Source organism: Amblyraja radiata, chromosome 16 (genome assembly GCF_010909765.2).
Source record: "Amblyraja radiata isolate CabotCenter1 chromosome 16, sAmbRad1.1.pri, whole genome shotgun sequence".
NCBI classification, from domain to species: domain Eukaryota; kingdom Metazoa; phylum Chordata; class Chondrichthyes; order Rajiformes; family Rajidae; genus Amblyraja; species Amblyraja radiata.
Genome location: NC_045971.1, coordinates 17,162,337 through 17,187,195, shown reverse-complemented (window position 1 = coordinate 17,187,195; position 24,859 = coordinate 17,162,337). Strand labels below are relative to the sequence as shown.

The window sequence follows — 24,859 nt, the reverse complement described above, 5'->3', positions numbered from 1 at the left end:
CAGTAAATAGGTTTTGTTCAAAGAGAATGAAACAAAGTAGTTGTTTTTTGCACAGATCATTGTGGGACAAGAGTGACAAAGGGATTATCAGAGGACAGGGCCTCGGGGCTGACGGCATTGCTAACAATACTATAGGGATACAAAGAATGGCAAACAACAGAATGAGGAGGTAAAGAAGGAAAGAGATGTTAAGATAGGAGAAGGATTCAGAAATGTGTATGGACAAGGCTTGATTCCACATTGAAGTCTTGGGAAAACAATGTCAGTCAGCAAGGACAGGAGAATTTGTTGAGCGGGATATGATATGGCTAACATGAAGAGGAGAATGAGGAAGAGGAGAAGCTGTTAGATTTGGGAGGCCAGGCAAGAAAACAAAATAATTAAGTCTGGATGTTTCAAAGGCATTTGAGTATTTCAGCAATTGTTGTGCATAAGCAAAGTGAAACATTGTGGGAGTTTCTGATGGAACTACCCAATATTATGAGCTATAAAGGGCAAATAAACAGGTAGTTCATTTTCACCGACCCCCACAAACAAACAATGACTTCATATTCTGAGGATCCTACGCTTCAAGTTACATGCCAATGCTGTATCAAAGATCTACAACTGTGTTTACTGCGAATTCGGATCCCAGATAAATTGTTTGATCATTACCAATTTTATCTGTTCATTTAATCATCTTTTAGGAACCTGGTAAAAATCATCTGACTCGTTTGGCAAAACAGCTGGATTGGGATACAAAGAAAGTGATACAATGGTTCAAGCTGCGAAGATACCAGGACAAACCAAGTCTCCTGACAAAGTTCTGCGAGAGCATGTAACTGATTCTTAAATTCAAACTCCCATGCTGTAAATTTTTTTTAAAACTTTTTATTTCCGACTTGGTCATAGAGCTGTATAGCATTTAAAAGGGCCCGAAACGTTGCCTATTTCCTTCGCTGCATAGATGCTGCCTCGCCCGCGTAGTTTCTCCAGCATTTTTGTCTACCTAGCATTTAAACATGTCATTCGGCCCAACTTGTCCAACTCGTTGTTGCCATACTGGCCAGTCCTATTTGCCTGCATTTGGCCCATTTCCCTCTAAACTCTTCCTATCCATATATCTGTTCAAATGTCTTTTAAAAGTTATGATTGGATCCGCTTCTATAGCTTCCTTTGGCAGCTTTATCCAGATATGGATTGCTGAAGTCCGAGTGAAAAGGTTGTCCCTGAGGTCCCTCTTAAATCCCTCCCCTCTCACATTAAGCCTAGGTCCTCTAGTTTTAGAATCTTCCAACCTGGGGGAAAAGTCTATTCACTTTATTACTGCCCCTCATGACTGTGTACATCTCAGTATGGTCACCCGTCAGCCTCCACACTCCAAAGAAAAAGGTTGCAGCCTATTCAGCCTTCCCCTGTATCCCAAGCGCATTTAGTATTCCATTCCAACCAAAAAGGTATGAGAATGGCTTCTGTCTCACAATGACTGTGCCAGCACTGCTTTAATAATACTCATGTTTCTAACATTGATTTCCATAGCATTTCCATAGCAAAGCATCTGCATTACATTTCCAGCGTTTGACGGCACTGGGCCTGTATACACTGGAGTTTAGAAGAATGAGGGGGAGCTCATTGAAACGTACAGAATAACGAAAGGTTTGGATAGAGTAGATATGGAGAGGATGCTTCCATGCCTGGGAGAGTCTAGGTCAAGAGGTCAGAGCCTCAGAATTTAAGGACGTTATTTTAGGAAGGAGATGAGGAGGAATTTATTGAATCTGTGGAATTATTTGCCACAGCAGGCTGTGGAGGCCAACTCAGTGGATATATTTAAGTCAGAGATAGATTCTTGATTATTATGGGTGTCAGGGGTTATGGAGAGAAGGCAGGAGAATGCGGTTAGGAGGGAGAGATAGATCAGCCATCATTGAATGGCGGAGTAGACAATGGGTCGAATGGCCTAATTCTGCTCCAATTACTTATGACCTTATGATTGCATTTGTGCCTTTTGGTAGAATAGAATGTTTATGGTGCTATGTTTGGTGTCGATTGTGTCTCAAATTAAGATGCAACGATGGAAAAGTTTCTTAAATTAAGATGATGATAATAATAATATACTTTATTTGTTGTCCCTTGTCTGGACTCAAGGTTCCAGACAAGGGACAACATTACATAAAATTTGGTGTAGATTGAATCTCTTGCTCCCCGCGCCATGCAGGAACTGGGAGATGCTGGTTTAAATCTAAGGTAGACGCAAAATGCTGGAGTAACTCAGCGGGACAGGCAGCATATCTGGAGAGAATGAGAGAGGAAGGACCCTTTCCTTCTCTCCAGAGATGTTGCTTGACCCGCTGAGTTACTCCAGCAGTTTGTGTCTAACTGGAAGAAGAGTTCTGGAAAGGATTTGCTGACATGTGTCCTTGCAACAGTCACACATAATTATGACTATTTCTGATATTAGATCTGTTTTCCAATTAGATCTGTGGAAGATCTGTTTTCCAATTAGATCTGAAGATGGAATTGAAAATAAAATAATTAGATCTGAAGATGAAATTGAAAATAAAATAGTAGGTTTGGAAAGCAGAGAAAATTAATGAGATAATAATTAATGAGTCAAATTTGGAAAGTTTTTAATAAGTCTCTTTTGTGTGTAAATATTTGATGGAAGTATGGAAAGATATGATTTTGCTTGTAGATGTTGAAAGAAAGGCAGAACATTGAATTAATTGTCCACTTTGTTATATAAAGAAATAAATCTTAGCACTTATATAGTCCCTTTCAAGATATCCCCAAGTTTTTTAAGAACAAATGAGGTATCTTTGAAGTAATGTGGTAATGTTAAAAATGTGGTTGCTAGTCCCTTTAATATTGTCATCGGCGCCTTTTTTTTGTTTAGATATTGTAATGCCAATTATAGTGAAAGGTTAATAAAATAATAAAAACAGATAATGAACAGATATTAGCTATCTGTTTGACATGAGAAGATGCTGATTGACCAATAACTGAGGGACAAGGAGGTTGGAGGCAAGATATGTAATCACATCTTTGGGCATATGTCCAACCAGACTTGGATTTTCATGAGGCTGAGAAATAGTGTATCAAAACTCATTTTCAGATGCTAAGTTAAAAAAAATAAAATCATTTTGTGGCATGCAGTACCCAAAATAAGCAGATAAGCTCTGAGCAGCAGTTTAATTTGGAAATAAACACAAAGGGAGGCATATAAATAAAAATATTTCTCTACCTACAAATGTTTTACAGCGTTAATAAAGCTTTGGTTTTCTGCTTGCAGGTGGAAGTTCACTTTTTATCTCTGGGCCTTCTCCTTCAGTTTTTACCACCTGTCAAAGGTAAGGAAGCATAGTTTTGATTCCCATGATTCACATTGGAACATGTATTGGCAGTGTAATGAAATTGTATGGAAAATGGACGTATTACGCAATTCTGAAATTATTCTTGTCACTTTTCTCCGGTTCTCACCTATCACTGGTTCAGGCAGCATCTGTGAAGGGAATGGATAGGTGACATTTTGGGTCTGAAAAAAAAGTCCTGACTCAAAATACCATCTGTCTATTTCATCCACAGATGCTGCCTAACCTTCTGAGTTCCTCACAACTTTGTTTCTTGCTCTGGTTGTGATTCGTTATGTCTCCATGGTGATTGTCTGCCAAGCTGTTTTATGGCCAGGGTGCCACCACAGAAAGTTTCACTCATACTTCTTATTCACAGTGGTTATTGGAAGTTCATAAGTGATGGGAGCAGAATGAGGCCATTCAGCCCATCAAGTCTACTCCGCCATTCATAGATACATAGATACATAGAAAATAGGTGCAGGAGTAGGCCATTCGGCCCTTCGAGCTTGCACCACCATTCAATATGATCATGGCTGATCATCCAACTCAGTATCTCGTACCTGCCTTCTCTCCATACCCCCTGATCCCTTAGCCACAAGGGCCACATCTAACTCCCTCTTAAATATAGCCAATGAACTGGCCTCAACTACCTTCTGTGGCAGAAAGTTCCAGAGATTCACCACTCTCTGTGTAAAAAATGTTTTTCTCATCTCGGTCTTAAAGGATTTCCCCTCTATCCTTAAGCTGTGACCCCTTGTCCTGGACCTCCCCAACATCGGGAACAATCTTCCTGCATCTAGCCTGTCCAACCCCTTAAGAATTCAATCATAGCTGATCTATCTCTCCCTCCTAACCCCATCCTCCTACATTCTCCCCATAACCTCTGACACCTGTACTCATCAAGTTACTGGGAACCTTGGACTTTTTTTTCTCCTGTTTATCATATGGATTTCTGCTATTCAATACGGAAATTTGGAAATTTATGGGCCATCAGGTTCAGTAAACTCCCTGTATAAATTCCCTAAGAATCTCTAAGTTTTAAAGCTACACTATTATCGACTCAGGGCAATTACACAAATTTACAAATTGGTTAATTTATAATCACTCTCCAAATTGCAACTGCAATACAAACACTAGACTTGGCATGTGGGAAGGGGGGCAGCTTGTCCTAGTGATTTAAGTCTTGATGGTGCTCATTGAGCAAGCAACAAGTGGGCCTCAAAAAATCTTCATTGTTTAAGACACTGTCCTATTTCTTTGATCATTTTAATCCTTTGTCTTGTGATTAGTTTTGAAGCCAGTACTGTATGTTCGTTTTGCTCAGCGTTATTCCTGTGTCTGTTTTTGCAACTGCCTTTTAGAAAAAGATTATTTGAATTAAATGTACTTTACCGAGTGAAATGTGACGATTTTCTTAAAATTCGTCTTCATTGTATACTTTTCCAGAGTCCTTGGCTGTGGGATAGCAGAGAGTGCTGGTACAACTATCCTTTTCACGTGAGAATTGTCTTCCTATGCGTTAATTAACATAAGTGACATAATGTCGAAGGACTGCACCCTGTGACACTGGATGAGAATGGGCTTCTATTAATGGCTTTATGATTATAGAGGAAATTATGAACATTGGGAGGAGAATCATTCGATATTCTCTTGAACCTGGAAAAGATGATTCAGAATTATGAATTTATATGTCACTCTGCAAGCTCATGAGAACAAGAGACAGAGAATGTAGCAGTGTTGTTGCCCTATTGAACCGCATTTCTAAAACAAACAATTTGAGCTTTTATCACATTTGTGATCTGGTTTTGCTTAGTGCAGCTTAAATCCAGGTCAGTCCAATGTGCAAATTGTATTTCATTACCTAATCAGAGCGGTCACCTCTGCATGCTCATTAAGTCTAATAAACAGGGCTGGATTTAGATGAAGGGAGGCCCTAAGCTATTTCAATTGTGAGGCCCCCCCCCCCCCCCTCCCAATCCCCCACCCCCACGACTAGAGGACCATGACTACCCGGCAGTGACAGTGTGACACTTTTAGATCCTACTGTATGTTGTCATTAAACAGTTGGTTTTAAAATACATATTGGATTCACCGCGGAGCGGGCGATGCCTCACCTGGATCGCCGTTTGAAGCTCTGGAGTGTTGGGCCTGCTGCTTCAACATCATGGAGCTGTGGTTTGCGGAGCTCCCAGCCTCGGGCCGCGCTGATTTCAACATCGCGGAGCCATGGGAACCCTTTGCCGAGGGCCGCCAGCGTGAATCTCCACACAGCTCAGACTGTGGACTTTGGGAGCCGCGGTCTCCGGTAGGAAGTGGCCGATTCGGAAGTCCAAGTCGCTGAGAATGTTCTCCCGTTCCAACGTCAGATGGTGACCTCCAAATTTCATTGTACCAATGACCATGAAGGGGGGGGGGGGGGTCCAAGAGGATGGGGTCCATTGGAGATGGGAAAAGGGATCATCAATGGGGGCGAGGACTCCTTCCCATGGAAGAACGGTGGAGGCAACGGAAGAAGAACTCCAAATCGCGGTGGGGACGGAGGGGGACAAAGGTGAGGCTTCTGCCGAGGACAGGCCATTCGGTATCTGAGAGGGGGAGGTCAGGGGGGATGGTGAACACATGGCAGGGATGGGGGTTGGGGCCAGAGGAAGGCAGGTGAGTGGACTGAGGCCGAGGCGATGTCTGGTGGTGGGTGGTCAGGGGGTAGGGGGGTATGAGGACTGTAGTGTGGGTGGGGAAGAGCTGGGGTCACATGGTTTGAGGGGAATGGGGAAGACCCAGTGGAACAGCCACTGAGGTTACCAGAGTTGGGGGGGGGGGGGGGCTAGCACTAGGACCCAGTGCTGTCAAACCCAGGGGAGCGGAAATCTGCAGCGTGGAAACTCCAGGCCCGGTGCTGAGTCCAGGCTGCAAGTAAGGTGACGGCTGTGGGCTGCTGGAGGGCGGTGGAGTGGCGAGGGTCGGCGGGCAAAGAGTAGGAGGTCCCGGTGGGCGGATGGTCGGTGGGGCGGCGAGGTTCGACGGGTCCGGTGAGGCAATGAGGTGAGTAGGCCCCCCGAGATCTCGAGGCCCTAAGCTGAAGCTTGTCTAGCTTATACGTAAATCCAGCCCTGCTAATAAAGAACTACTACCAACTCAACCCAAGCAAGTTAGAATTGTACTTTCTCCGTATACTTGCACAGTGCACTATAAACATTACTTTTCCCAATTTATTGATCATTTGTTGATTGCCCCTTCAGAGATTTCAGCTTGTTATTTATACTTAAATTGATATTTTTGTTCTGCATGGAGTTTTCTTTTTATCTGCAAAAGGACACCTCCTGTGTCCACTTTCCAAACAATTTGTGCTCCTACGAAAACGTTAATTGTTGAACTCGTTCTGAACTAGCAAGTTTTACCTGCTATAGCTTCCAACATCAAGTGCAGTGGGCTGCTTAGCTGTCTTGTTCCAACCCCTCCCAACTGCATAAACAATGCCCTTTAATGAGACTATATTTAACATGTTATTTCTGCAGGATAAATTTAATGTTAATATTAACATCATTTAAATACAAATGAAAGGTGACAAGAACATCTGTGCAAAATCCAAGAAAGGGTTTAATGTGGTTGTCCAAGAGTGTAGTATAGAATAAATTCGCAAACAAGCAGTATCGGATAACTACGCTTGCTCACCGGATATGGTATTGATGAATCCTCATCTATGCAGCTTTGTTCACGTTGATCAAACGCAGAAGGGACTGGGTGACTTTATGCTTTTATGAAAAATGGTGTGTGATCAATCCGGATGGCGTTGTGAAAGTGTCTTCATTTTATCAACCAGTTTTGGCTTGAGGTGAAGCAATAGATTAGAGGTGATTATTTTGGTTTTATGTGAAGTAATTTCACAATAGATTATGGTGAATGCCAAGCCAACACCACAAAACCACTCTTCATTGGCAATGTAAGATTGCATAACATTTAAAAAATATATATATATACTCATAAAGTATTTTTGTCTGAGTTTAAACAATAAAAATGGCATCTTATCGTGTAGTCAGTACATCACAAAATATTTCATACATGAAATAATTTTGAAGTGTTGTCAGTTTTGTTAAGTAATCAGGCCAATGCCAATTTGAACACACCAACATCCCATAAAGAGCAATTAAGGCAAACCACGCAATCTGCTTGTCAGTGTTAGTTGGAGTATCACTGTATTTTCAGGATTGCACTGATCTCCATGTTAGTTGCAATGGTAAATGCCACTGGCTGAACACTTCCACAGCATCTCATTGAAGTGCCAACTTAATTATATTTTAAGCTTGAATGCTTCACATTGTAGGGCTTGATTCCTCAACTTTTGGCTCAAGGGCAAGCATGTCAACAACTGAAAGCTGTACAATATGGGAATGTTGTGTGACCTCAGTATAGAGAGTTTTGTCTTCTATGGGGCATGTACTCTGGGATTTGCATTAAATGCTGATGTTGCATTTCATGCATGAAAAGTGCTGCAATTTAAAAATTGGAACATAATGAAAAGAAAGAGATTTAATCTGATTTTGATGTCTGTTTAATCAGAAATCAAATAGAAACTGAATACAATGTCAGGTGATTATTGACCTACTGATTACTTAACATTTGTATGATTAGCGTTTTACAGATCAGTAGTCAAAAGCCCTGGTTTGACTCGCACCTATTTCTGGTTAGGCTACGAGCTAGCTGCTTCACATTCAACCCTACTGACCCAATTCAGTTCTATTGAAGTATTTCGAGCAGAATTTTAGAGGCAGATTGGAATGCATTACCACTGTTTTAGATAGTCTCCTGCTATCGTTTGGTGTGACTTTCTGGGCAATAATTATATATGACAATTTGCATGCTATTTTAAATTTCCATTTTAATGAAAATATTAGCATTTCTCATGAAAACAAAGGTTGCTTGATTTGAAAGTTAAATTATGTCATCTTTTCTTTCAAAGGAACTTTCATTTGAAGTCTACATACACTTCATGATGGAATTTGCTTTTTATGGGTCTCTGATTTTTTCACAGTTTTTTGATGTTAAAAGAAAGGTAAGACTCACATTCCTCTGACATAATGATGAAAGTGACTGTTGTTTAATAGCTCTCATTTCTAATGTTTTGGCTGAGTTTTACCAGCACTGTCCAGGAACGTAACTCAAAGGGATGCTTAGTAAAGCCATGTAAAGTGCCTTGTTAGTAGACACAAAATGCTGGCGTAAATTAGCAGGACAGGCAGCATCTCTGGATAGAAGGAATGGGTAATGTTTCAGGTCGAGACCCTTCTTCAGACTGCTGCCTGTCCCGCTAAGTTACTCCAGCATTTTGTGTCCAACTTCAGTTTAAACCAGCATCTGCAGTTCTTTCCTACACTAAAGCACCTTGTTGACTGACTTAGGGACAAGCCTGGCATTAAGATCACTAAGTCACTCACTTCACAGTTGATATCCAGTGGAGCTTCCATAATTCATAATCAAACAACAGAGAAATAGGTCTTTCGGCCCATCCATGCCAAGCAAGATGCCTCGTCTAAGCTAGTCCCATTTGCCTGCCTATGACCCACCTCCCTCTAAACTTTTTCTATCCATGTACCTGTCTGAATGTCTTTTAAATGTTGTTATTTTACGTGGCTCAACAAATTCACCTGGCAGCTCTTTCAATGTACACACCATCCTCTGTGAGAAAAAGCTGCCCCTCTAGTTCCTATGAAAATTTTCCCATCTTACCTGAAGCTTATGCCCTCCAGTTGTTGATTCCCCTTCCCTGAGAAATTGTCTCTGTGCATTTATCCCACTCATTCCCCTCGTGATTTTATACGCCTCTTTCAGATCACCCCTCAGTCTCCTTCAAGATGAGAGGGGCAATATTTAAGAGGGACCTTAGGGGCAACTTTTTCACTCCCAGGGTGGTCCATAGCTGCCAGACAATGCTATAGAAGCGGATACAATTACGACTTTTAAACAACAATTCGACAGATATATGAATAGGAAGGGTTTAGAACACTAGAGGCCAAATGCATGCAAATGGGACTTCCATTATGCCAACTTGGACAACATGGACAAAGTAAGCTGAAGGCCCTGTTTTTGTGTGTTACAAATCTATGACTCTATAACCCTCAATTTCACAACCTTTCAAAAATATATCTACCATCTCTTTAAATACTTTAGTATTCTACCACAAACCAGGGTAGGGAATCAATTGTCATTTGCAGGAATCCAGTGTCTAGCGAACCAATTGATGATTTTCCCAGAAAAGAGCGAATATCACCATAATCTTAATACTGCTCACGTCAGTGCTGCCCTCAAATGAATTTATTTATTCTGATAAAGCTACTTTTATATAGTACATGTATAAATGTGATAATTAATATTCTAGTAGGGTTGTGTGTGATGTAGACCAAGAATTTCCTGGCCTGATTCCTGTCAATACTGAATTAGCTAACATCTGCAGAGGCATTCATTTTGGTTAAAGTTTAAACCGTTAGATTAATGAAGGGGCAAAAAAGTTAGAACACTAATATTTAGTATTTCCCATAGGAAACAACATGTCTAGTGAGAGGCACAAAATGCTGGAGTAATTCAGCAGGTCAGGCAGCATCTCTATAGACCATGGGTGGGTGACATTTCAGGTCAAGACCTTTCTTCAGACAAGGTAATAACACACCTCTTGGTGATCTGAAGAGCCTATTTCCACGCTGCATCTCTAAACTAAACTAAAAAATGTTCACATTTGGCAGAGAGTTGGGGCAAACTAGCGGTGTTGGGTTTGGTGGAGATCGATGGCCGATGAACTCGGTGGGCCGAAGGGCCTGTTTCCATGCTATGACTGGACATTTCTGTAAAATGTGCTTCAACTTTTAATTTAATAAAAGCACCAAGTCGAGCCAAGAGCGTGTGAACTGGTGACCAACTCGGGACACGAGGCTTCACTACAGTCTATTGTCCGTGACATTTATTGCGGGAGCATCACTTAGTGCCTGCCATGAAATGTTGCTGGAAATAATCTTTACGTCCAAATAATCCAGGATAAGTTTTGCTTCTTTGTTTTTAGGATTTTGTGGTTATGTGTGTCCATCATCATGTCACCATCCTGCTGCTGACAATTGCCTATGTTGCTAACATGACACGGACAGGAACAGTTATTCTCCTCCTGCACGATGCTGCTGACATAATCCTAGAGGTAGGTAAATGAATGGGGATCGTTTAGTAACATTTCTTATTCAGTTCATAGCATTTCCCCACGGCAGCTTTTGCATTGATGCGCTACAGATACTCCCACAGAGGTATACATGGCACATGCATTTACACGTATCACTTGCAGTTTAACGACGTGATGAAAGCAATTCTCCAAATCTATTGTTAAAAATGGCACGCGCAAATGCATCTACCTGAATAGTTAAATACATAGTCCCAGGTGTTGATTTCATTCAACCAAACTGAAGATGTAATCCTTTAAAGTACTTTTTCAAAAAATCATTGTTTATGATGTTTTCGAAGGAAGTCATTAACTCATCCACTTCTTCTGATATTTAATCTATAGCTCGACTGCTCTAATCCTTTTCATTAAATCGCTTATCACATTCGCATAAACCCTACTTCCCCTCTTTCCTCCTTTAAGATGCTAATTTCTTGAATTAGTCTTTGATCCTCAGTTCCTTACAGCTTTTTACATGGAAGTCAGACTGATAATATTACTGTAAAATAGCCGGAGACGTCACATTTAAGGCATGGCATAGATACAAGTTATTTTTATTTGTGAACCACGGACTTTGCTGAACTGGGCCAACATTTATTGCCCATCGCTAAATATAATTAAATTGAGTGTGTCGGAAGGAACTGCAGATGCTGGTTTAAACTGAAGATAGACACAAAATGCTGGAGTAACTCAGCGGCAGAGGCAGCATCTCTGGAGAGAAGGAATGGGTGACGTTTTGGGTCGAGACCCTTCAGACACCTGAGACTCTATGTATTTAACTATTCAGATAGATGCATTTGTGCGTGCCGTTTTTAACAATAGATTTGGAGAATTGATTTCATCACACCATTAATCTAATTAAATTGAGTGGTTAGCTAGAGCATATGAGAGGGCAGTTATCAGAAACCATTGAATTCCTGTTTGTCACGCTAGTCTTTGCTTTGCTTATTTGATCAGCAACTTCATTCAGCAGTGTATTGTCCTTCCTGCATCAACTCAAAAAGTACAGTAGAAGTGGCCCAATAAAAAGGTGCATTACTGAATTGGTTATTGAGAGAGGGCATCATTGACAGATGGTTTATGAATTAGGTTGCATATTTAACCAGTCTGAGTATTATTTGATATTTAATTGAGATTAGAGGCTTCATGAACACCCAATGTAATAAGGGTTGATTTCTGTCACCATCAGTGGGGGAAAAAAATTGAAAGCTGGGTCATCCACTGGCTTTAAGTTTGGGAAGAATGTAATTTGTCCAAAAACAGTAGTGATTTCTGGTTACTGAAAGACCACGGCAGACTCTCAGTCTGAAGAAGGGTCTTGACCCGAAACGTCACCCATTCGTTCTCTCCAGAGATGATGCATGCCCTGCTGAGTTACTCACGCTTTTTGTGTCTATAGACAATTGATACTAGGTGCAGGAGTAGGCCATCCGACCCTTCGAGCCAGCACTACCACTCACTGTGATCATGGCTGATCATCCACAATCAGTACCCCGTTCTTCTCCCCATATTCCTTGACTGCTATCTTTAAGAGCTCTATCGAACTCTCTCTTGAAAGCATCTGGAGAATCGTCCTCCACTGCGTTCTGAGGCAAAGAATTCCACAGATTCACAACTCGGGGGGAATTTTTTTCCCTCATCTCTGTTCTAAATGGCCTACCCCTTATTCTTACACTGTGGCCCCTGATTCTGGACTCCACCAACATCGAGAACATGTTTCCTGCCTCTAGCTTGTCCAATCCCTTAATAATCTTGTATGTCTCAATAAGATACCCTCTCATCCTTCTAAATTCCAGTGTATACAAGCCCAGTCGCTCCATTCTTTCTATCTGCTGAAAGACCATGCTGTGTGGAGCCTTAGAACATGGGAATGGGTCCTTCGGCCCATCCGGCATATACTGAACATCAGGTAGCCATCTATACTAAAACCATTTATCAGTACTTTGACAATAGCCCTCCATAATTCGGCAGTTCAAGTGTTTGTCTAGATACTTCTGAAATCTGTCTCCACCACCCCGCCAGGCAATGCGGCAAAGAAGTTGTAACTTGGATCCTTCTAATCCTATTATATTTTCCCCTAAACAAAGGCTTTCTAATTTTAGATATCGCCTGTCCCACTTGGCGATTTGTTTTGGCCACTGCCGGCATCATTGACGGACGTATCAGGTCACCGAAAAATTTGCGGCGTGATGCGGTGTGACGACATATTGTCGCCCGGTGTTTTTTCAAGTGTCGCAACATTTTTTTGTTGCCGCTGGATTTTGAAATGTTCAAAATCTTTTGGCGACACTGATATGACACCGTCAGTCGCTGAAAAAATCGCTAAGTGGGACAGGCCCTATACTTGTATCTCCTACTATCGCTTATGCCTATGCACTTCATAATTTTGCTTACGTTTCCTCTGCCCAGAGGTACAAACCCCATCTATCCACTCTCCCCTCACGACTGAAATGCTCTACCTGAGGCAATGTTCTTGTGAAAGACACAAGTAATTGAATTTCTTCAATTTATAGAAGGGTCCCAAAGCAAAATGTCACCTATCTATGTTTTTCAGTTGCTGCCTGACCCACCCGCTGAGTTACTCCAGCACTTTGGGTCTTTTTTTCATGAGCCAGTATCTGCAGGTCCTTGTTTCTACAATGTTTTTGTGAATCTTGTCTCCAGTGCAATTGTGTACTTCCTGTGGTTCGCAAAAGTCCAAATTGTTCACCTCAGGCTCTATGATTTGAGTATTGTCAAGAGTCAAGTGTTTTATTGTCATATGTCCCAGATAGAACAATTAAATTCTTACTTGCAGCAGAATATATAAACATATTACATTGTAAACAACATAATAAACGAGAAAAAAAAGTTCAGTGTGTGTATATACACATACCCACTCATACAAACACACACACAATACTGTAAATATACATGTATATGCGTGTGTGTGTGTGTGTATGTATATATACACACACATATCTATATTACTAAAAGTCTGTTCTTGACCGGTTTTGGCCATCTGCGCTGCGATTTCCAAGAGAACGGCGCCACCTACGGCCGTCATTTTTGGCCACCTTGCTCAGAGCCCCCCTCCGCCATATGTGTGCCGAGGATTTTTCCCGTCGATGAAAAATGACAGAGATATTAATGATTTTACAAAATTCCCCATTCTCTCTGCTGCCCCTGCTGGCGGCAGGGGGGAGGGACTATAAAACCAGGAAGTGGTGTGCCTCACAGTCTCTTCAAGATGGAGGAAGGCAGAGGGTCACGTTTCTCTGAGCTGTGAATAACACTGAACACATGTCTACTCAAATGTCCTTAGTGGTTCTAAAACGCTTGCAGAATGTGTCTATTGGTTCTTAAATGTTTGCAAAAAGTGTTTATTGGTTCTAAAATGTTTGTAAAAAGTGTCTCTTTTGGTTCTACAATGCTTGCAGAATGTGTCTTTTTTGGTTCTAAAATGTTTTTCAGGTTCTCCCTCCCCCTTTCCTCTCCCCCCCTTTCCTCTCCCCCCCCCCCTTTCCTCTCCCCCCCTTTCCACTTCCCCCCCTTTCCTCTTCCCCCCTTTCCTCTTCCCCCCTTTCCTCTTCCCCCCCTTTCCTCTTCCCCCCCTTTCCTCTTCCCCCCCCTTCCCTCTTCCCCCCCTTTCCTCTCCCCCCCTTTCCTCTTCCCCCCCCCTTTCCTCTTCTCCCCCCTCTCCTCTCCCCCCCTCTCCTCTCCCCCCTCTCCTCTCCCCCTCTCCTCCCCCATCCTCTCCTCTCCTCCTCTCCTCCCCCCCTCTCCTCCCCCCCTCTCCTCCCCCCCTCTCCTCCCCCCCTCTCCTCCCCCCTCTCCCCCCCCCCTCCCCTCCCCCCCTCATCCTCCCCCCCTCTCCTCCCCCCTCTCCTCCCCCCTCTCCTCCCCCCCTCCTCCCCCCCTCTCCTCCCCCCCTCTCCCCCCCCCCTCTCCTCTTCCCCCCCTCTCCTCTCCCCCCTCTCCTCTTCCCCCCCTCTCCTCTCCCCCCCTCTCCTCTCACCCCCCTCTCCTCTCCCCCCTCTCCTCTCCCCCCCCTCTCCTCTCCCCCCCCCTCTCCTCTCCCCCCTCATCCTCTCCCCCCCTCTCCTCTCCCCCCCCTCTTCCTCTCCCCCCTCTCCTCTCCCCCCTCTCCTCTCCTCTCCCCCCTCTCCTCCTCTCCCCCCTCTCCTCTCCTCTCCCCCCTCTCCTCTCCTCTCCTCCCCTCTCCTCTCCCCCTCCCTCTCCTCTCCCTCTCCCCTCCTCCCTCTCCTCTCCTCCTCCTCCTCTCCTCCTCCTCCTCCTCCTCTCCTCTCCCCCCCTCCCTCCTCTCCCCCTCCCTCTCCTCCTCTCCTCTCCCTCCTCTCCCTCTCCCCTCCTCCTCTCCCCCTCTCCTCTCCTCTCCCCCCCCCTCCCCCCCCTCTCTCTCTCCCCCCTTTTCCTCCCCCCCCCCCCCCCCCCCCCCCTTCCCCCCTCCCCTCCTCCCTCCCTCCCTCCCCTCCCCCCCCCCCCCCCCTCCCTCCCTCTCCCTCCCCCCTCCCCCCTCTCCCCCCCTCCCCCTCTCCTCCCCCTTCCCCCTCTCTCCCCCCTCCCCCCTCTTTCCCCCTCTCTCTTTCCCCCTCTCTTCCTCCCCCTCTCTTCCCCCTCTCTTCCCCCTCCTTCCCCCTCTCTTCCCCCTCCTTCCCCCTCTCCTTCCCCCTCTCCCCCTCCCCTCCCCTCCCTCCCCCTTCTCCTCCCCCTCTCCTCTCTCTCTCTCCCCCATCTCTCTCTCTCTCTCCCCCTCTCTCTCTCCCCCCCCCCTCCCTCCCTCCCTCCCCCCTCCCCCTCTCTCTTCCCCCCCCCCCCCCCTCCCTCCCCCCCCTCCCCCTCTCCCCCCCCCCCCCCTCCCCCCCTCCTCGCCCCCCTCTATCTCCCCCTCACTCCACCCTCTCTCTCTCTCCCCTCCTCCCCCACCTTTCCCCCCTCACCCCACCCTCCCTCTTCTCCTCCTCTCCACCCCCCCTCTCCCTCTTGCCCCTCTCTCTGTGTCTCTGTCTCTCTCTCTCTGTCTCTGCCCCTTCTCTCTCTGCCCTCACTCTCTACCCCCCCCCCCCCCCTCTCTAGGTGTAACTGCAAGTTGGGGGCTATGCGTCAGTAGATAGGGTGTTTATTGGGTAAAAGGAGAAAATTAATAATATTAATATAATATCAAGGGGGGCAATTAGCGTGAGTGCGGGGGGGGGGGGGAGATAGTTAGTGTGTGTGACGCTGCATGCCGCCCCCCCCCCCCCCCCACAACCGCACGTTGGGGGAACAGACCCAACGGGTCTGCACTTGGTCTAGTATATATATATATATATATACATACATATATATACACACACACACACACACACACACATATATTATAATATATATATATATATATATATATATACACACATATATGCGCACGGTGGCGCACACACATAACAAACAAACAATAATAGTCTATTTAGTTCAGAGCTTATTTGGATGTTGTAGTGTTTAATAGCCTAATGGCTGTTGGGAAGAATGTTTTTCCAGGATGATAAATTCCTGCCAGTTGTATGCTTCTGTGCTTGGACATGAACATGTTTCTTTCAAATTTATTGATAGGTTCATGATACCAATTACATTTTCCTTTCAACCTAGCTTGCTAAAATGGCAAACTATGCTAAATGGCAAAAGCTCTGCAACATCTTCTTCCTGATGTTTGCTGTGGTGTTCATTGTGACCCGTCTGGTAATATACCCAATCACGTGAGTAAAATCCTCCTAAGTTTACTTCTCACATTTAGACTATGTCATGCAATAGGGAAGTAAGATTATTCCTTTTTTTAAGTCTCTCTTTCCCCTTTTGAGTGTGTTGGCATATGGTTTCATAAACCCCACCTGCTGAATCATACTTTGAACAAATGTTCAGACTTCATGTACATCTGAATATTATCAGGTTATTTGACTATGATGTCACATTGGGCCTAATCCAAATCTCATCCAATTTGCAGACACATCAACTCTTCGGCATTCAAGGCTCAAAGCACAGCGCTATTTTTTCCCACCCCAAATTAGCTAATTCAGCACATATTCCGAAGAAGGGTCTCGACCCAAAACGTCACCCATTCCTTCTCTCCAGAGATGCTGCCTGTCCCGCTGAGTTACTCCAGCTTTTTGTGTGTACATATTCTGCCAGACTGTAGGATCGTCCTGTTTCTGTACTTCAAGTATGATGGCACCTCTGCAGACCCAGTGGGAGCAAGTGACTGGTTTAAAATAAACTAGGTTTGGTGAAAAGCTACAAAAGCCAATGAGATTATAATTCATCACATGTACTAAATGTGATTGTTATAGTTTGTAGCCATCTTTTGTGGAAGATTCCCACATTGACTCAAGAATCAGTGGTTCCCACGACGCCCACTCCAGAATTCTCACAACTGGAGAGGGGAAAAAGTTATCCTCAAATCCCGTGAACGAAATTCAAAAGTTGCCATGAATTTAAGAGTACGTTTGTGACTTTGAGTTCAGGAAAATACACTTGCCGTAGCTTTGTGTTTCACTAGTTCTTGGGCGTATTGTTATTAGGTTGCTCCATTTTTATGAGTGTTTTTAAGCTATTCCTTAAGTTGCATGCCAATGAACAACTGTTGCAAAGTTGCATGAGTCTCTTTATTTCCACGTGATCAGCAATTGAGATGGGAAAGCAATCATGCGAATCTGTTCTTGCACTGAAAGCTCGTAACCGTTCATTAGGAACTGCAAGAAGCCTGTTATTCTCAAGAGCCTAATGACATGCCATAGCCTCAAACTTAGCAGATGATAATGCATATATGTTCATTTTTAATGACTTCATGTGTTTTATTTTGAACATTTCACTGGTAAATAAGTCTCATTCATGGGATAGGAAGTGAGATTTTAGTTTATCATCTGATTTTCACAAGAAATTTGCATAATGACTAGGAAGCAAATAATGAGCACAAATTGTCATTATCGCTGCCTGGGCAGCAACTTGGCCACAAATATCCCCAACTACACAGGAAGTGTCTGATTTTTATTCTATTGATTTCAATAGAGAACAAGTGATCCACTCAGCTCGATTAGCAAGGATCAAAATCTGCCCCATTTTCTCATCCTGGTTTAAATTTAGTGGCACCTATGAACTATTTCCAAATCAGTGATGTGTTTTCTTTACAGGAGTATCAGGTCTGTGTTTTTTGAAAGCTGGGAGATCATAGGACCATTCAAAATCTGGGGCTTTATCAATCTTCTGCTCATCACGCTGCTGATTATGCATGTCTACTGGTCCTACCTGATCATCCGTATGGTGCTGAAAGCATTTCATAAAGGAAAGGTAAATCATCTTCCCTGGATAATGATGAGTTTATAATCTTTAGTGGATTACTACCTTTGGGGATAGGTGTGAAAGTTTAAAAAAAACTCAAAATATGAACTTCTTTACACTGAGTTGTCATTGTACATTTGCAGAGCAGAGTGTAATCATGCACTGATAATGACGAGAGGTAACTGTACTATGGAATGGACGATTTAAAAAAATATTTTTTCTCTCTGGATTAAAAAATATATCCTTTTGTACTTCAGCAATGTTTCAAACCCATCCCAAGAGGTGTAGAGGTGTCATATACCCATTCTTCTGCGGAGGTTATTAATCTTTTCATAATACCTCATTAGTGAAATCAAAGAGCCATACAGCACAGAAACAGGCCCTGCAGCCCAACTCATCCATGCCAACCAAGATGCTCCATCCCAGCTATCCCATTTGCCCATCCTTGGCCCATATCCCTCTAAACGTTTTTCCTGCCTACCTATCTGTCCTTCCATTCCAGCTCCTGAACCAATGTAAATTGACATTGTGATTCGTAAAAAGACTACTCTTGTGATCAATGGGAAGGTAAAGATAACTTGAGACTCCACAGCTGGCCAATTATTGAGGATCACTCTGGAGTTTAGAAGGATGAGAGGCTATCTCATTGAAACATATAAGATTGTTAAGGGGTTGGACACGCTAGAGGCAGGAAACATGTTCCGAGTCTAGAACCAGGGGCCACAGTTTAAGAATAAGGAGTAAACCATTTAGAACGGAGACGAGGAAACACTTTTTCTCACAGAGAATGGTGAGTTTGTGGAATTCTCTGCCTCAGAGAGCGATGGAGGCGGGTTCTCTGGATGCTTTCAAGAGAGAGCTAGATAGGGCTCTTGAAGATAGCGGAGTCAGGGGATATGGGGAGAAGGCAGGAACGGAGTACTGATTGGGGATGATCAGCCATGATCACATTGAATGGCGGTGCTGGCTCGAAGGGCCGAATGTCCTACTCCTGCACCTATTGTCTATTGTCTATTGGTCCATTGCAAATCACAAAGTGTTGAGGGAACGCAACGGGTCCAGCAACATCTGTAGAGGGAAATGGACAGTCGACATTTTGGGTTGAGAACCTTCCTCTGGACTGAAAGAGTGGAGGGGAGGTACCCAATATAAAGAGGTGAGCGGTGGGGCAAGATAAAGAGAAGGGGTGGGGTAGGAGCTAGGAAGCGATGGATGGATGCAGGTGAGGAGGGATGGATTGGTGGATGGTCAGGCAGTGGAGTGAAGAGTGGAGATAACAACAGGCTGGGCCGTGAGTCGTGGAGTAACCAGCTGATGATGTAAACTGATGGGAAAGGAAGGTAGAGTGTGGGACCAAATAAAGGCAGTGGGGTGGGTGGATGGGAACAGTGGGCTGATGGGAGGAGTGTGTGGCTGATGGGAAAGAAGCTGGGTGAGAGGGCGACAGGGAGTGGTGCATGTAGGAAAGAATCTCACCGATGACGAGGAGGCCACATCGGGAACATAGAATGAAATAGACAAGGTTAGAGGCGTAGCCAGGGCCCCATCCCCGACCTCTACCTCCGTTACATTGACGACTGCTTTGGTGCCACCTCCTGCACCCACACACAACTGACTGACTTCATCCACTTCACCACCAACTTCCATCCGGCACTCCAATACACCTGGACGCTTTCCGACACTTCCCTACCATTCCTTGACCTCACCATCTCCATCGCAGGGGACAGACTCCTGACCGACATACATTACAAACCCACTGACTCACATGGCTATCTGGACTACACGTCTTCCCACCCTGCCCCCTGTAAAGACTCCATCCCCTACTCCCAATTACTCCGCCTACGCCGCATCTGTTCCCAGGATGAGACATTTCATACCAGGGCATCGGAAATGTCCTCGTTCTTCAGGGAACGGGGATTCCCCTCCGCCACCATAGATGAGGCTCACATCAGGGTCTCATCCATACCCCGTAACACTGCTCTCTCTCCCCATCCCCGCACACGCAACAAGGGCAGAGTCCCTCTGGTCCTCACCTTTCACCCCACCAGCCGGCAAATACAGCACATAATCCTCCGCCATTTCCGCCACCTCCAACGTGACCCCACCACTCGCCACATCTTCCCATCTCCCCCCATGTCTGCCTTCCGCAAAGACCGCTCCCTCCGCAACTCCCTCGTCAATTCTTCCCTTCCCTCCCGCACCACCCCCTCCCCGGGCACTTTCCGTTGCAACCGCAAGAAATGCAACACCTGTCCCTTCACCTCCCCCCTCGACTCCATTCAAGGTCCCAAGCAGTCGTTCCAGGTGCGACAAAGGGTCACCTGTATCTCCTCCAACCTCATCTACTGCATCCGCTGCTCTAGATGTCAGCTGATTTACATCGGTGAGACCAAGCGTAGGTTGGGCGATCGTTTCGCCGAACACCTCCGCTCAGTCCGCAATAACCTACCTGACCTCCCGGTGGCTCAGCACTTCAACTCCCCCTCCCATTCCCAATCCGACCTCTCTGTCCTGGGTCTCCTCCATTGCCAGAGTGAGCAACAGCGGAAATTGGAGGAACAGCACCTCATATTCCGTCTGGGGACCTTGCGTCCTTATGGCATTAACATTGAATTCTCCCAATTTGGCTAGTCCGTGCTGTCTCCTCCCCTTCCTTAACCCTCTAGCTGTCTCCTCCCACCCTCCCATCCGCCCGCCCTCGGGCTCCTCCTCCTCCTCCCCTTTTCCTTCTTTCTTTCCCCACCCCCCATCAGTCTGAAGAAGGGTTTCGGCCCGAAACGTCGCCTATTTCCTTCGCTCCATAGATGCTGCTGCACCCGCTGAGTTTCCCCAGCAATTTTGTGTACCAAGGTTAGAGGAGGTGCAGGTGAATCTTTGCCTCACCTGGATGGGCAGTTTGGGTACCTAGGTGGCTGGATGGTTGTGAACATGGAGGTGCATAGGGATGGGAAGTGAATCAGGAAGTCACGGGGAGAGCAGTCCCTACGAAAAGCAGCAAGAGGTAGGCTGGGGAAAATGTGACAAGTGGTGGGATCAAATTGTAGCTGGCGGAAATGTCGAAGAATGAAGTGTTTGATGCAAGGGTTTGTGAAGTGAATGTTGAGGATGAAAGAGACTCCATCACTATTCAGTTTGTGACAAGGCTGGTGAGAACAGATGTGCGGGAAATGGAGGAGATGCGGGTGAGGGCTCCATCAATCACAGTGGGGGTTGGGTAATCCATGTTTCCTGATGTTCTTGAGAGGAAAGCCTTATCTCAAGAACACATGCAGTGGAGGAAGAGGAAAATGAGAGAAAGGGAAGTCGTCCTTCCATGAGACAAGGTGGGAGGCTTTTCCTTCCACTGCCAGTTCGCCAAAACCCTTAATTTTCAGTTTTTCAAATATTTATCTATCTCCAACTTAAATATATCTCATGATCTGACAACACCACCCTCTGGGGCAGAGAATTCCAGAGATTCACCACCCTCTGAGAGAAGAAATGTCCACGTACCTCCTTTTAAATCATTGCTCCCTTATTTTGTTATTATGTCTCCTTGTTTGTGACGTGAGTGAAGATATCTCAACATCAACCCCATTAAGCCTTTTTCGGATCTGATATGTTTGAATTAGGTCACACTTCATTCTTCTAAGCTCCAAGTACCAGCTAAGTGTTTCCAACAGATTTTGTTTTTCATATTTCCAGCTTCTGCAGTTTATTCATTTTCATTTTTCTGAGTAGATTCTGTATGGTCCGAAAATTGCACTTGCTTTTTTAAAGCCCTTGAATGTGTCAACACCTCTCAACTGCATATTCTTTTGTCACATAACATATAGCATCTCTCTAATTACTTATTATAGCACAGGAGGCTGTTTGGCCCACAGATTCATCCGTACCAGCTCCCAACTTAGAAATCCCATCAGCTCATTCCCCCTCTCCTTGTTTTTCTTTTAGCTATATACCAGAGCATTCCCATCAATTCCTCTCTGATTTCTTTGCCACATACCAGGTCATTGATGGCAATGTACCATTGCCATTCTTACCTTGATGCATTCTAAATGCAACCCAAATTTCCACCAGCCTGGCTGTGTGGCAATAAATTATATCTAATCTAATCTAACACTGGAAAAAAAAATTGATAGTATAATAAGAGCATATAGGGCCCATGGAATGCGGTGCAGAATATAGTCACATAGCACGGAAACAGACCCTTCAACCCAACTCGTACTAGCTGACCTAAGCTAGTCCCATTTGCCTGTGTTTGGCCCATATCCCTCTAAACTTTTCCTATCCATAACTTGAACATGATTGACTAAGTGATGGAACATTCATTTTGAAATCACGCTGAAACACTGGAAGAATTTATAAATGCCTCTTGATTTATACCTAAAGTGTGATCTCCTTCATGTTCAGGTATCTAAAGATGAGCGAAGCGATGTCGAGAGTAGCTCTGAGGAGGAAGAGCAACCCGAACAAATTGGCCATGAGAAAGCATCGTAATGGCTGACCAAGACATTCCACAGTTTCTCAGGATGCAAGTCCAAGCTACAAAAGAGACGAGAAGCATTTTATTTAAGGAAAAGCAGCTATTTACTACATATGTTTTTGCAACATAATTGACTGAAAAATATTCATTGTGGACTGTTTACAAAGTTATCAGACATGTATGTATTTGCTAGATCAGAGTATTACACTGCATCATTAAGGTCCAAATTACGATAGTAATTATAATGCGGATATTTTAGCATGAGTTGAATTATTTTGACTTCATTTCTAAAATAAACTTTATAGGCACATGTTTCTAAATAAGAAACAGTTTTGTCATTTGCTTTATAAGCAAGGTAACAATGATTTTTTGAAGTTGGATCATTGTATTAGAAAAAATGTTCTGACGTTATTTTAGTCTCAACGGCCCTCGAGTGAGAAGATCCTGGAAAGGGAAGAATGGGGGTGGGAGCAGGAATTTGGTTGAAATTCCCATTCCTGACTTCAGCTGAAAAGTGGATCTATGATGACCCTGCAAGTGAAGGATGCAATTTGTCGTCCCATCGATTGTTGAAAATACTTTTTCCCTGTCAACCGTTTCGACTCGCTGATGAAGATAGATCACATGGATGAAGAAGAATGTGGAGACACACGAAACTGCAGATGCTGAAATCTTGAGCAAAACACAAAGTGCTGAGGAACTCAGAAGGACAGGCAGCATCTTCTTCTTCTTGCGAATGAAACTTAAATAAACCAAAGGAATAGTTAGATCTCAAGCCGGGTGTTGAGCAGTCAGATTGTTGTCTCTGCGTCAAGGTCTGCCACGCCCTGAGCTCCATTTGGTAGGTGGTAGAACGGGTACCAGTTGGCTGTCTGTTGTTCTGCTCCGCATTCACAGGCTGGGCTCTGGCAGAGTCCCCATCTCCACATGCTGGCATTGAAACGCCCAACTCCAGTATGAAGTCTGTTGAGCTTCACCCATGCTCCTCTGGGGAGGCCAGACCCTGGACAGCTTTTACCTGGTGAAGAGATGTAGCCGTGTAATGGAGATGAGATTGCCTTCCACTCCTGTGACCACTTGGTGGCTATCCAGTGTGCTTTTGTCTCAGTTGGCTGGATGGATGCCAGCAGTCGTTTTCCATGTGGAGCAAAGGGGTGTCGGGACTTCAGGCAGCGTTTGTGGTGGGAAGGGGCTGGTGACATTTCGGGTTGGGATCCTTTTTCAGAAACTAACAGTCTACCTGCCTATCCATTCTCTCCACAGATGCCATTACATTATGTTTTCCTGATTGGGATGACAACAACCTTACGCACAAAAATAGTGCAGGAGAAATTCAGTGGGTTGAGCAACTGTGGAGGGAAATGGGCAGACATTTCGGGTTGTGACCCTTCTGACATTGAATTTGAAGATGAGTCTGAAGAAGGGTCCCGACCCGAAATGTTGTTTGTCCATTCCCTCCACAGATTCTGCCTAACCCACTGAGTTCCTCCAGCACACTATTTTACACGTCAGCCGTATGAACGTTGACCTCTAACTTCAGGCAGCCCTTGTTCTCTCTCTCTCCGTCCCTCTCCCTTCCCAGTCCTCCCACTAGTCCCACTCTCTCTGCGCACTTTCTTTCTTTGTCCAACCCCCTCCCCTGACATCAGTCTGAAGAAAGGTCTCGACCCGAAAAGTCGCCAATTCCTCCTCTCCATAGATGCTGAGTTTCTCGAGCATTTTGTATCTACACTCTATTTTTGAATCAAGATTCCAGCATCTGCGGATTCTTGTGTCTCCACTAGTTGTATGCACTGTTCTAAATTATCCCGCCATATAAAATAAGATTATGTATCTACCTTTTATCATTCAAACAACAAGATCAGATTATCCCTTGACCTTTAAACACAAAGAACTCCGTTTAATCTTGAACACTGTAAACACTTGGTGGTAAGGCAGGACTTGGTGCTGTATGCACTGAACCAGATGTCTCTATTGAGGCAGGTCCTTATTTAATTAAGATCGTGGACAAACTCTAAGCAAGAGGAGGCGCATTTCCAATTACCAGTCTGCAGATGATAGCCAGCAATACATCATCCGTTCTAATTTTTGTCAGTGCTTTTTTGTGGACATAAAGGTACCAGTACACAATTAAAAATGAATCTACATTTATCACCATTTTTTCCCATCAATATAACCTCCTCTTCCATTTCGATTCTGTTTCCAATCTATTTCTAATTTAATAAATTAATAATTAAAACATGTAAAATTGACTTTTTAGTTCAGTAATATTTAAAGATCAAGAAAATCTAGTTTTTAACTTTTTGAGGTATTGTCACAAGAAAAGCATTGTTTTTCGTGCATTGCCCTTAGTTCACAGATAGCTAAATCCATTCTCTCCTCCACATAACCCACAATAATAATTGCAACATACCTAGCAATAGTGATGAAAGATTTCCAAATTCTGCCAGTTTTCTTTTTATCATGTTATTCATTAACTTCTAATTCTTTTAAAAGGCAACGGTTCTTAAATTGTCTCCCCTGTTATTACACCACTCACATAAGGTATGATCTGATTTAATG

At 44.3% G+C, this 24,859-nt stretch overlaps 1 protein-coding gene across 1 annotated transcript in view; it reads left to right on the top strand.

Annotated features, from left to right (window-relative positions):
• The window catches only part of LOC116981989 (ceramide synthase 6-like), a 34,893-nt gene extending 12,273 nt beyond the window's left edge, over nt 1-22,620 (top strand). The window contains exons 3-10 of the mRNA XM_033035248.1: nt 687-817; nt 3,272-3,329; nt 4,779-4,829; nt 8,290-8,382; nt 10,381-10,509; nt 16,150-16,256; nt 17,685-17,841; nt 22,225-22,620. Coding sequence (XP_032891139.1) covers nt 687-817; nt 3,272-3,329; nt 4,779-4,829; nt 8,290-8,382; nt 10,381-10,509; nt 16,150-16,256; nt 17,685-17,841; nt 22,225-22,311 — 813 coding nt within the window. The 3' untranslated portion in view covers nt 22,312-22,620. The remainder of the gene's footprint in view (nt 1-686; nt 818-3,271; nt 3,330-4,778; nt 4,830-8,289; nt 8,383-10,380; nt 10,510-16,149; nt 16,257-17,684; nt 17,842-22,224) is intronic.
• Nucleotides 22,621-24,859: the final 2,239 nt, after the last annotated feature.